The sequence below is a fragment of the Vanessa atalanta genome, chromosome 20, assembly GCF_905147765.1.
Source record: "Vanessa atalanta chromosome 20, ilVanAtal1.2, whole genome shotgun sequence".
NCBI lineage: Eukaryota > Metazoa > Arthropoda > Insecta > Lepidoptera > Nymphalidae > Vanessa > Vanessa atalanta.
This window is the reverse complement of record NC_061890.1, coordinates 3,719,269-3,733,104: the sequence shown is the minus strand read 5'-3', so window position 1 is coordinate 3,733,104 and position 13,836 is coordinate 3,719,269. Positions and strand designations below refer to the sequence as shown.

At 34.9% G+C, this 13,836-nt stretch overlaps 1 protein-coding gene across 1 annotated transcript; it reads right to left on the bottom strand.

Annotated features, from left to right (window-relative positions):
- Positions 1 to 3,918: 3,918 nt before the first annotated feature.
- On the bottom strand, positions 3,919 to 11,790 carry LOC125071820 (collagenase-like). Its single transcript, XM_047682214.1, has 9 exons — positions 11,743 to 11,790; positions 8,893 to 8,944; positions 8,411 to 8,570; positions 7,234 to 7,400; positions 6,447 to 6,548; positions 5,603 to 5,748; positions 4,656 to 4,764; positions 4,025 to 4,371; positions 3,919 to 3,988 (listed from the first exon to the last, which is right to left on the bottom strand). The coding sequence occupies exons 1-9, from the start codon at positions 11,785 to 11,787 to the stop codon at positions 3,941 to 3,943; spliced, it is 1,176 nt and encodes a 391-aa protein (XP_047538170.1). The 5' UTR covers positions 11,788 to 11,790; the 3' UTR covers positions 3,919 to 3,940.
- Between the last annotated feature and the right edge of the window lie 2,046 nt (positions 11,791 to 13,836).

Here is a 13,836-nt window from a genome sequence, read left to right as displayed (position 1 = left end):
TTTTTTTTTCTTACACAGCCATAGTACCGCAACCAAACCTGCCAGTAAGTTTTTTAAAATTAATTATTTGTTTGTTAATTAATTTAGTAAATTGCAATCAAGAAACCTCTTTAATTTTCTGCAAATGTACGGCTGGAACTCTTCAAAATTAGATTATATTTTTTTTGTGCAGCCATCGTCCCATAATCACTGGAACAAAAATCGGCTTACGCTATTAATTTATAAGATGAAACCGTATACAATAGAAGGAGGAAGAGAGGGAATGATCACCTGGAGGAGGCCTAAGGAAATAGTCCTTACTTATTTCTAATAGGTCACACTACTAATCCGCATAAAAGGTCTTTGTTACAAAAACTACACGGGTATATATATCTTTTATGAATACCAGCACCCATTTATATGTTTAAATTAACTAAGAAACAATAAATCATAGCTTCAGTTCAAATTACTTGTACGTTATCAATACATCGTGTTAGAAATACTTATTTATGTAATTACATTTATATTATAATTATATATTTAATAAACTCATATTTTGTTATTGTATCCGAATTCATAATCAATATCAATTCAATTCATAATCGATTAATAAAGTGTAATGAATTTCAGAACGTCATTCGTATGGCTTTAAACAATAATACAAGATAAACATCTTCTTTCCCGCGCAAAATGATTATTAAAAAAAATAAAAAGAGACGCGCATGGAATGAGAATAGGAGATTTTTGTGAATTGGATATTTAATTTCAGGACTATAATATTTATAAAATAAAACAAATAATAAATAAATATTCTGTGTACTGTTGTATTTACTAATAGTATTAATAATATCACAGTATTATTCAAATGAAAGTGTTTTCTATAAATAGAAAAATAGCTGTATGCACGTTGCAATTTGAGCTGATAAATTTAGAGATACAAGTAAAAAATAAATAATTGAAGACGACGGCCATCGGTAAGAGTAAAAGCAAATAAATTACGGATCCAGCGATCGCTTGACTTGAAACTTATTGTATTGAAATATTGTCTTATGTATTACTAGCTGTTATCTGCCCGGGTATTGATATCATTTGATTCAAATAATTAATAGTCTCTAACCATCTACGGATGATTCCGCGTCATTTGGTCATATTCTCATACCAACACTTTCAATAGCTTTCACGTGAATAACGCACAAATAAAAATGGACATATCTATAATATATCTAGAAGACGAAACGGTTAGTCAGTTATATAAAAAACAATAAATTGTTGAATGTGAATGCATGTTAACAGTTCTCAGTAATGTTTATAGAATCGTCTTAATAATAATACCAGTTTATTAAAATGTCATATGTCGAGTGTATTCTGACATCGTATCCAGAAGTATGCCTTCGAATCTTATCGTAAAACTACGCCAAAAAATATCTGAACGAACTGTATCGTTTCTTTTCAATTTATTTATTAACAATTATAATATAAAACTTGATTTTTAATGTGATAGAAGAGATAAGAGACGTCCCTCGTGTTCCACAAACAGAAAGTTAGTAAAGTTAGAAAATCTATTAATTTATCTATTAATGTCCCACGGTTGGTCTCGAGCGTCTTGATTTAGCAGAAGATTTGAAGAATATTGGATGTATGCACATATGGAAAATTTTCATCATCATCATCATCATCATCTCAGCCGTGGGACGTACACAGCTAGACATAGGCCTCCTCCAAAGATCGCCACAACGACCGGTCTTGTGCAGCCCGCAACCAGCGGCTTCCTGCAACCTTCACCAGGTCGTCGGGTTCGTCGGCCCTATCGGCCGTCGGATCTTCGAGCGATGCCCCGCCCACATAAGTGTGGCAATTCTTCGGGCTATGTCAGTGACCTTAATTCTTCTGCGGATCTCCTCATTCCCGATTCGATCTCGCAGAGAAACTCCGAGTGTAGCCCTATCCATTGCCCTTTAGGCAACCTTGAGCCTTCTTATGAGGCCCATTGTGAAGGGACGCGTTTCAGAGCCGTAAGTCATCACTGGCAACACACACTGGTCAAAGACTTTGGTCTTGAGACACTGCGGTATATGGGAGTAGAAGATTTTTCGTTCCTTTCCGAACGCTGCTCAGCCTACGGTTGACCTCTTTTTCGAAACTGGGCTTACCTAATTGGATCGTTTGTCTCAGGTATATGTAGATTCTCCAATTTTTATGGGAGTGGGCACAACATGGATGTTCAACATAATCTTCGTCTTATCCATGTTCATTTTAAGACCCACTCGTTAGGAGGCTTTACCGAGGTCACCGAGCATTGTGGTTAGGTCTTCCATGGTTTCAGCCATGACTCCTATGCAAAGGTGAGTGATGTAGTCGCCGTTAATGTTGATGCCAGATCCTTTCCAGTCCAGAATCTTGAAAACATCTTCTAAAGCACCGATAAACAGTTTTGGAGCAATGGCGTCTCCCTGTCCCTCTCCTTGCTGCAGCTGGATAGGTTCGAATTCTGGTCCTGTAATCGGACTGACATAGTGGCGTTTTCGTACAAACATTTCACTTCGATGTACCGATAGTCAATTTAGCACCTCTGGTGAGACTGTAGCACAGCCCAAGTCGTGATCGAATCGAAAGCTCTCTCATAGTCCATAAACGCTAAGCGTAATGGCAAGTATACTCTTCGGTCTTCTGTATAACCTGCAGTAGCGTATGTATGTGGTCTATGGTACTGAAGCCTTTACGGAAACCGGCTTGTTCGGGTGGCTGCAAGTCGTCAAATCTGCGTTCGAGACGATTCGTAATGACTTTCGTAAACAACTTATAAACGTGGCTCAGAAATGAGATGGGAATGTAATTCGTCAGTAGGGTGTTATCGCCTCTTTTGAAGTAAAGCACCACCACACTTCTGTTCCACGCTTGTGGCGTTTTGCTCTCGAGTATGACGGAATTAAAAAGTTTCTGAAGGGCTTTTAAAACCGGCTTTCCGCCTGCCATCAGCAGCTCAGCCGTAATTCAAACATCACCCGTCGTCTTGTTATTCTTAAGTTGTTTGAGAGCCATACTAACCTCGCATAGACCGACGTCCGGGATATCTTCGGTATAGTGTCGGGTTAATCAGGCTCTGCGGTCTTTCTCCAGATTTGTGACAGGTTTTCGTGTTGTTTTTTCATCGGTCACGTCATTATAAACAGAAACTAAGCACGTGAATATTCAGTGAAAATTCTTGCCTATACTTGAAACCGTAATCTTCAATTTAATTTCACCTGTTCTAACCGAGCCGAGATGGCCCAGTTGTTAGAACGCGTGAATCTTAACCGATGATTTCGGGTTCAAACCCAGGCAAGCACCACTGAATTTCATGTGCTTAATTTGTGTTTATAATTCATCTCGTGCTCGGCGGCGAAAGAAAACATCGTAAGGAAACCTGCATGTGTCTCATTTCAACGAAATTCTGCCACATGTGTATTCCACCAACCCGCATTGAAGCAACGTGGTGGAATATGCTCCAAACCTTCTCCTCAAAGGGAGAGGAGGCCTTTATCCCAGCAGTGGGACATTTACGGGCTGCTAATGCTAATGCTTCTTCTCGAAGGGAAAGGAGGCCTTAGCCCAGCAGTAGGAAATTTACAAACTGCTAATATAAAATGTATGTAATGTTCTAACCACTGAACCGTTACAGCTTCTAATCAGAAAATCAGTGGAAACTTCTTATAATTGTTGTTATATGACGACTGTTTTCTGGTTTCCGAGAATTAATTCATATATTGACTGGCCTAGATAGTCGGGGTTACGGTTTACTTTTGTAATACTGGTTCTTTTATACTGTGTAACGGTTGTCAACATTCATATTATGCAGTAAATATTTGAGGGAATACTTCTTAATTACGATATAATAATATTATTTTTTAATATTTGAAGTTTATGCAAAATTAAACAATTGTATAAAAATGTTTAAAATTTAATTGTGAATCAGAGAAAACACTTAAGCTTGTCCTTCTTCGTTGTCTTCTTCTGCTTCATTGTCTCCCTCGCCTTCATTGTCTCCCTCATCTTCATTGTCTCCTTCATCTTCATTGTCTCCTTCATCTTCATTGTCTCCTTCATCTTCGTTGTCTCCTTCTTCTTCATTTTCGTCTTCTTGACTCTGTTCTTCGCTAGTTACATCACCTTCCTCACTAGTTTCACCATTCTCCTCACTAGTTTCACCATCCTCTTCGCTAGCTTCCTCTTCCTCTTCTTCCTCCTCCACCTCTTCTTCTTCTTCTTCTTCTTCTTCAGGAGCAGCAGTAGTCACATCGGGTTCAGTAGGTTCAGCAGCAGTCGTAGTTGTTACCGCCTGACTCGGGTCCCAGTCGAAGTTAATGCCAGTGACCTCAAGGTACCAATCGTGATAGTGACCAGGACGGATGAAACCTGAGCATAAAATTAAATTACAAATAATAAATATCAAGTAAATAATGTTAGTAATAGATTTCACTTTAATAAAAACGTATATTAATTAGTATACATTTTATTTATCTGATGTATGTAACTTTTTGTTTCTTATATACAAGACTTTTGAAAGCATTAATTTAGAATAAACGTAAAACATAGTAATAAAATATGACACTTATTCCTTAGTTAGCCTATCAAGTATTTTGTATTTTATAAATTTCCTTACAATACAATGTCAGCCTAGTAATTTTTCGCATACTAACCTGCGGGGAAGTCAGTGTGGCAGCCGGTGATGGACACGAAGGATGAGATACCGACTTGGGTAAGGGTACCGTCAACATCTTCAGTGACTAGAGGACCACCGCTGTCACCCTGAAAAAATATTAAATCAATAAAAAAATATTAGACATTATAGCACTTAATGAAGTCTTTTTTTTTTGCATTAGCAGCCCGTAAATGTCCCACTGCTGGGATAAAGGCCTCCTCTCCTTTGAGGAGAAGGTTTGGAGCATATTCCACCACGCTGCTCCAATGCGGGTTGGCGGAATACACATGTGGCAGAATTTCGTTGAAATTAGACACATGCAGGTTTCCTCACGATGTTTTCCTTCACCGCCGAGCACGAGATGAATTATTAACACAAATTAAGCAAATGAAATTTGAGTGGTGCTTGCCTGGGTTTGAACCCGAAATCATCGGTTAAGATGCACGCGTTCTAACCACTGGGCCATCTCGACTCAATTATAATGTAAATATACTCAAATATAATGAAGTGCCAATTATAAAAAGAATATTAATCCAAGATAGAACAGAATATTACATTCAAGGTCACTTTAACTAATATCAGTAACGCAAAGAGAAATTTACGCCAAAAAGCATTGGCTTCAAAATTAATCTATTGATATCCAACTACTGGTCAAACACCATCCTTTTGTCTAACATTTGAAACATGTGGTCCAGGTGTCCGACGCAAGTACCCTACGTGCTTATTTATAACAAAAGTTAACTATCAGTATTATACGCCTTTTCCGAAACGTGCTGCATCTTTTGGTAAGTTTTATGTATGCTTCAATAGGAATACAAAAAAAATGATTTATCCTTATTATACCAGTTATAGCAATAAACAAAATATAGATTTATTAAGTAAATACGTACTGAACTATTTATTATTGACAGATGTAATTACCAAAGAGGTTTTGTTTAAATTTACCTGACAGGTAGATTGACTGGTAACGTTGTAGCCTCTTGCGCAGATAGTAGAGTCAATAACGATGCTGCTTCCGCCATAAGAGTCCTTGCAACGTTGGTTCGACACTCCAGTGAGGTATACCCAGTTAAGAATAACGGGAGACGCACCTATAAATAACATTTTAAATTATAAATACACAGAATAAATATATCGTATGAGCCGAGATGGCCCAGTGGTTAGGACGCGTGCATCTTAACCGATGATTTCGGGTCAAACCCAGGCAGGCACCACTGAATTTTCATGTACTTAATTTGTGTTTATAATTCATCTCGTGCTCGGCGGTGAAGGAAAACATCGTGAGGAAACCTGCATGTGTCTAATTTCAACGAAATTCTACCACATGTGTATTCCGCCAACCCGCTTTGGAGCAGCGTGGTTGAATATGCTCCAAACCTTCTCCTCAAAGGGAGAGGAGGTTTAGCCCAGCAGTAAGAAAATTTACAGGCTGCTAATGCTAAAAAATATATCGTTCTTCTCCCCTTCTCAGCAATAGGTTAGGAGTTCATTACACCAAGCTGAGTGAGGGAGCAATTGTGAAAAGTGCAAAATTTATTACGTCGCCATTGTCTATGGACATTGGTGAACACATACCACCAGCTGGCTGATTTGGCCGTTCGCCTTCCTATGCTAAAAAAACATCAACATGAGGCCGTAGCTCAGTAGATAAACATTTACTGCTACTTACTAATCATTAAATGTTTAAATAACAATAAACTCTTGCAAAATGTCGGCTATAGAAACAGTAATTGTCTTTTATAATTTTAAATATAAATCTGCATTTAAAGACTGAGCAAGTTCCACTTACCGTTGGTCCATGTTCTGCCCCATCCGCTGGCCTGGAGCCTGACGTCATTGTAATTCTTGTCCTTGTCTACGGAGGCCTGGAGCCTTATTGGCTGGATTACGGCTAGAAAGAAGAAATAGGTATAAAATAACCTGATACCCTGTCTCTTCGTATTATGTAATTGTCCTACAAAAAATATACTTCATAATTTATTTTCAAAATATGTCAAAAACGTAAATCAAAACATACTTTTTTCAAGTAGGTCTTGCAAGCACTTTAAGGTCCTTTTACATGAATAAATTAAATTTCAGACTACCATCCATTCGAAATGTAAATATAGATACGTAGATTCTACCGAGACCGGCCGGAAACGGAGGACCGGCAAGAAACTCAATAATTATCTTAGTTAATTTTACTTATCTTAATGTTGCTTTCTATGGAAGAATGGTACTAAAAATTATTTTATACTTTTTATAACAAAGCTTCAGAGCTTGTTAGTTTTTATTTAATATAAAAAGCGCTTATTTCTCAATAATTTAATATCTCAGGGTCATGTGGTCTTCGGAGACGAAGCAGGCGTTTAAAGCAATAATAAATAAAATGTATACAACATTTTATATTTTAACATTATTATAAACTTAGAGAATTAACTTTGCATCTATTTAATCTTTGATAAAATTAACGAAATATATAAAGCAATTAAAGAGAAATGATATAATCGCGTTTGCGTTTTTTCTTTCTTATGTTAAAAATATTATATTAAAAATATATTATAATAATCATATTAGAAAAAAAACAAGAAACTCACAGGAATATTCAAGGAAGTGGTTCAGCCTGATCAGACCGATATCATGAGGTTGGACTTGTGAGAGGGATTCAATGTATTCAGGGTGGTTGTAGTAGTCAGTCGTCTCGAATATAGCGGCTGGGCGAAGGAGGGAGACGCCGCCAGCACGGATGATCACAGTGACACGGCTAAATTGTTTAGAAAAGAAGAGTCAGTGATTTTTTCCCATTCAATGTTTATTAGAAAACTAGGGTTTTCTTACTTATTCAATTAATAACGCTTTCGTGTATTCGTAATCCATCCAATGACCGTAGAAGAAAACCTTTGAAAAATTAATCCTCATATGGGATCCTCAATCGCACATGGGAGCAGCGTGACGTAGTGGGTTCTAAATAATGTAATCTTTGAAAGTATTATATATACATATTAGGATTATTTTATAAAATCATGTTTGAAACTAGTAACTAAAATTAACTTTATTTAATTTACAATACACTTTATAAATAATTTGAATTACATATTATTTTAAGCTGTAATATTCATTTATGGCAACATTTTAAAGATACTTCAAATTAGTACATGCAATTGTAATATCTTAAATATGATAATTGAAATCACTTGTCGTGACAAGTTGCTATCGATATTTCATAATCGATCGATCGAAATCACCATAAAATGTTTTATATCACTAAATACATTAAAAGTAATGTCATATTATACTAATCTTCTTCCTACACAAAAGATAATAATAATATAAATGATAAAAGATAATATTTAAATATAATCATGACTTTAGCTTATTTGACACAAATTAAAAAAAATGGTCATTATCAATGGCATAGCATATTCTGATTATTAAACCAGTATTTAATTTCAAGAGACAGCGATCTAACGGTTAAAGCAAAGCAAAAGTCTTATAATATATATATACTTGAGCTCTATGTTAGGCTTTGGTACCACCCAATTTACATATACTACCGCCAACCAACAATACTTTGTATTTTTGTAGTCCAGTTTGAACAGTGATTGAACCAGTATAACTACATGTACAAGAAACATAACCATATGTAAATTTGCCCCATATATGTTCATAGGCCGGCCTACCAAATTATAAAAAAAAGCAATGAGGCCTACTGGAGTGATCCCAATAAAAATAAGATGAAACAGACGAGTAATGTTGATGATGACATTTACTTACTTAGCAGTGCAATGAGCGGCTGTCAGAGCCCATTCATTGTGGATAAGAGTAGCACCGCAGGCGTTGACGGTACCAATCGGTCCTACCATACGGAGAGATAGCTGGTAAGGGATGTCGCCATCTTTCGCTTCCCATCCCGACACAATTCTTGAAATATCATCTACAGATAAAAAAAAATATATTATCTTATGACGAATGTTTAAATTAAATTTAGCTAAAACTATTATGTAAAATTTCTTTAAAATGTGAGGTTAATAGATAAATAATGAAATAAACTAATAAAAAGGATATGTAGTAGCTTTAATTCGTAAAATAATTAATCGTGAATATTCAATCAAAACCTCGATTTAATACAGACAGTAGAGAAATTAAAACAATCGAAATTCGAACAAATATTAATATTTATAATACAAATAAATGTAATTTGAGAATCAGAATTTGAATTCAATGAGATAAGTACTTTTTTAATCGTATTTACTTACATCGTGCATTTTCGGGATAAACAAATTGCGGTGGGCTCGGGTAAGCACTAACCTGGAAAAAATTAAGTGATCTTTGATCTTTAACAAATCCTTATCACGCAGACCTATTGCATTTAATCGGTTGCATTTGTCTTAAAAATAATTAATAATCTCCTTAGTCCCAAGTTTGACTGATAATAGAAATGTTACGCTCAAAATTTCTTAAACAGCAGTAAGTTTTTAAAACTAGATAATTATCTCTAGTACTGTAACAATTAATAATAATGACATATACAGGCTGAAAACATCCGGATTACCAGTAGATCTTTTATTAATTATGATTAAAACCTGTTATCAAATCTTAAGTCCTCCAGATAAATAAGATAACATTTCCAGTTAGGTACTGTTCTATATAATTACGCTAATCTGTTTTTACTTTGGTGATTAATTTTTATTTTTTTACTCGCTGACTACACCGCCGGCTTGATGACCGAATCGTGAGACCCAGTCGAGAAAGGTGAGCCCACGTGATTGGTTTGATCATTAATACGTAATAATGTCGCATATGAGATCTCACCTTAGCTTAGGAAGTCGTCAGAATTGTTAGAGTACTTCTGTTTGAACTCAATCAGAAAATTTAAGGCCAATATTGGCAATTGTAGGGCTTTCACAGCGTAATGCTGTGTAAATAAATTTTCTACATTAATTCGGAGTGGGTGATAAATATTCGTAAATTTGCTAATTTTCCGATAAGGTAACGACCTAAGTCAACTAAATTTGTTTAGTTGCATTTTATTTTACGACAACATTAAAAATATTCGTTGTTTTGAATTTTTCAACGAAGATTAGGGACTCAATATTAGGTTAGTTTACTTACATATGAAATTAGCGTTTTGTCGTACTGACCACTTTGATCTGAAATATCTCCTCTTTGGTTGAGTATTCCTAATTCAAATTTATAAATTCAATTAGCTACTATATTTGAGTTTTGAAAACAGTCATTCATTTGGTTTTTCCTCATTTATTTTTTTGGCGTAGCTTATTACCGCACAATGGAATATGTGAAATATCGGCATATTTACGAGTACGAGTTCTACCGTGGTGCCAGTGCTGCAGAAACAGCTTGAAGGATTAATGATGTATACGGCGCTAGTATCGCAAAAGAAAGTACGGTACGTTTTTGTTTTCAATATTTTCGATCTGGAAATTTTGAACTTCAGAACCAGCCCCGTGGACGGCCGGAGATCAAAGTGGAAAATGAAAGATTAAAGGCTATTGTGGAAGCGGTTCTATCACAAAGCACTTCAGAGATTGCTGCTGGCTTCGGGGTAAGTGATAAAACTGTATTAATCCACTTGAAGCAAATCGGGAAAGTAAAAAAACTTGAACGATTTGTACCTTATGAATTGAGTGAAACGAACTTGCAAACAGGCGTCGACTGCTGTATTACTTTGCTCAACCGACACAATAATGAAGGGATTTTAAATCGAATCATTACTTGTGATGAAAAGTGGATACTGTACGATAATCGGAAGCGCTCGTCGCAGAGGCTGAACCCTGGAGAGCCAGCCAAATCCTGCCCTAAACGAAAATTGACTCAGAAAAAGTTAATTGTGAGTGTTTGGTGGACTAGCGTCGGTGTCGTTCACTACACCTTTCTAAAATCTGGCCAAACGATTACGGCTCATATCTATTTTCAGCTACTGCAAACCATGAAAGAAGAACTAGCTGACTAACTGACCTAACCTAACTAAACAACCACTAAAGCGTTTATTGATTCTCGCCCCCGTGGTTTTTTAGTAAGGGGATCAATTAACTACCTATGAGATAGCAAAAGTGCATACATAACAACGGTGCGTACTTTGATTAATTCCATATATGTTACAAAATAAAAAAAAATGACTTTATATTCCTCCCGTACAAAACGCCAATTTCATATGTAAGGACCTAATATTTGTAATTTCTGTGATTCTTCCCTCTTGAACAACACAAAGTTTGCATACAGATATCTCCTAAAGCAAATACGCGTCTTAATCTCCTTACTATTATAAGGGCCGTCATTCTCATATTTTCGTAGACCGAGTTTGCTTATTGGGTATTGTGTTAATTTATTGTTTATTATGATACAAAGCACTTAGTATAAACAAATGAAATGCGCACTGAACTGATTATGTAAATGTACTTAATATAAATAATAAAATAAGGCCTTTTCTCACTATGATAAATACTTGACTAAGATTCGATATATTTTACTTGTTTTTTATTATACTGACTGATATCTGATCAGGTTCTTTATAAAAACTAATTCGTAGTAAACATTTATTATGAATGCTTAAAACGATTTTAATTAAATTATGAAATAAACATTCAAACACATATTCAAATGTTATAATAATAAGATAATTTTAATAAATTCGCAATAAGAGTAGTAAGATTTGACCTAGTTTCAATTTTTGAAATAAATAAAAACTTGTGAAAATTACGGTAAAAACATGCCCGAATTAAATGTCCGAGAACACTTACAGGATTTGTCTGTTTAGGATTTTAGATTATTGCTGAGTTAATATTAGAGAATTTAAACATAAATTACTAACTAAATGTATCCTAATGTATTAAAATATTTCATCAAACTACCTAACTAAATTTAAATTTAATTATAATAAAGACAGGAGTCTAAACCTAATTACTATACAGATTACCTTAGCAGCCTAGTGTTGCCAGATCTAAAAATGTAAAGCACATTATTTATAGCTATAAATATATTAAATGATCACCGATTTATGTAAGGCTACTAAGATGAGTTTTTAAAACAAAACCTAAACTTTATAATTAAATAATAAGAAATGTTCGAATTGATAAAATTATATTTACCCAAGAAACCGCTAACAGACACACGAGAGCACCCCAAGCTGCCATTTTAACTATAGCCGAATAATTACCGTGAAATTATGTATTTAAATCAATATCTTACAGTATTAATTGATAAAAAAAATCAGATTAATTGATAATATTGTCATAATCCTTATCACCGTTACGCTGACTCGAAGTCAGATAATTTGGGCTTCGTCCTAAAATTAGCCTGCGTTTTACGTATTATGTATCAATATAAGTAGTATGATGATGAGTAGTATGATGTTTCGTGACTTTGTTTTTATACATCGTGGTTATAAAAAATAATAATTCCAAATATTAACTAAATCCGGTATTAAAACCAAACTTTTATTCTACGGAATAAATTGTAATCCGATTAAATAGATGACACGATGAATTATTTGTATGGTTGTACTGGGGTCAGTGGTGTAATTAGGTGATAGAAAAAGGCATAAAAAAAGAATCAGGCCCTCATCCCCTCTTTCCACCCCTTTTTAACTTATTGCCCTTCAAAATTATAGATAGGAAAACAAAAATTCTTGACCATGGAAGGAAGCAAGGTCGAGGTTTTCTAGCTTCAGGAAGTGTCGAATTAGATGACCCGCTCTTTTCAAAGCTTAGGTCAGAGGGCCCCCTGAGCTCCGGACCCCTGGTGCACTGCAACAGCTGGCCGTGCGATAGCTACGCTACTGACCGGTGTAAAATTATTGATTAAACTTAAATTGACACGTATCCAAAGTCTTCGTGTGATGCGTGTACTGAAAGACGAAATATATTATTTTCTCAATATAATTTTGAAGATTATTCTTTATAAACTAGAATTGTTCACTTCAAAGCATCATTTGAATGAAATAAAGATAATAATTATTTTATTTCTTTAAAAATCGCTATGAATATGTATATGTAGATATATGTGATATAGTAGTTGTTTTTACTATAAATTTTCCGATATAAGATAATACTTATACATATATATATCGGAGCGTGGTTACTTTGGTTGTTGATTTGGATAATTAATTAATCGAGTAGTTGGCAATAATGTTTGATGGCTGATTTACTTTTAAGAGCGGGTCACCCCGAATGGAGTGTCATGGCAACGCGAGTCGTTATGTTTTGACATTTTGGCACAAATAAAATCAAGAAAAAAAAAGAAAGTTTTGACAGGCGATTCGAATGCGATGGAAGCCTTTGCAAGCAACCTTGCCTTGCAACCAAAATTTGCTCTTAATCAAGATGAATTATTGTAATCCTTTGATATTATTGTGGTGTACGATTATTGAATCAATTACTACAGTGATTAGACGATATTAAATACGGTTTATTTTGTGAATATCTCCATTGCACGCCCACATAGTCTTACAAATGTTGGATCAATCCCCGAACCCAACTGTTCGGCATCCTGCTCTTCCGACATATATTAATGATTAAACAAAAAGCAACCGAAACATATGCTTACTTAAACTTATATATAAGTAGCTATATGCACCGATATTTATAGGCACAGGTAAGTATTGAAGGAACGCTGAATATTGAGCTCACTGGCGTGCCATGGGAGGGGCCTGATGATGCAGACTAATGCAGGTTGGGGCCAAAATGGCTAAGCATCTCTGAGTTTTTCTTAAAAAAGCTATTGCTTCGCTGGATGTATACTTTGAACGTTTATTTGTTATTTAGTGTCAATGTCGAGATTAATCATTTGTCATATATATTTAGGTATCTGATAAAATAGAAAAACAAGACGTACAGCCTGTTAACTGAGCGCAATGATAGCAGTATACAAATATATATTATTTGTGAATCATATCATTTTTTAGATAGTAAAAAAATATTAACAAAAAATAAACCAACTACAATAGCATATCACAGCTGATTTGCTGGCATTTTTAAAGAGTACCGTCGTTTTTTTCGGAAATCATCATCAAATCTTGGCAAAATTAACAGTGTAACTACAGGCACAAGGGACATAACATCTTAGTTCCCAAGGTTGGTAGTGCAAATGTAACCATTTCCTCTTTCGAATAAAAATAGAATTTTGCAAATTTATCGATATAATATGATGGAGTTATGCCTGAACATACATACAATAAAAATATA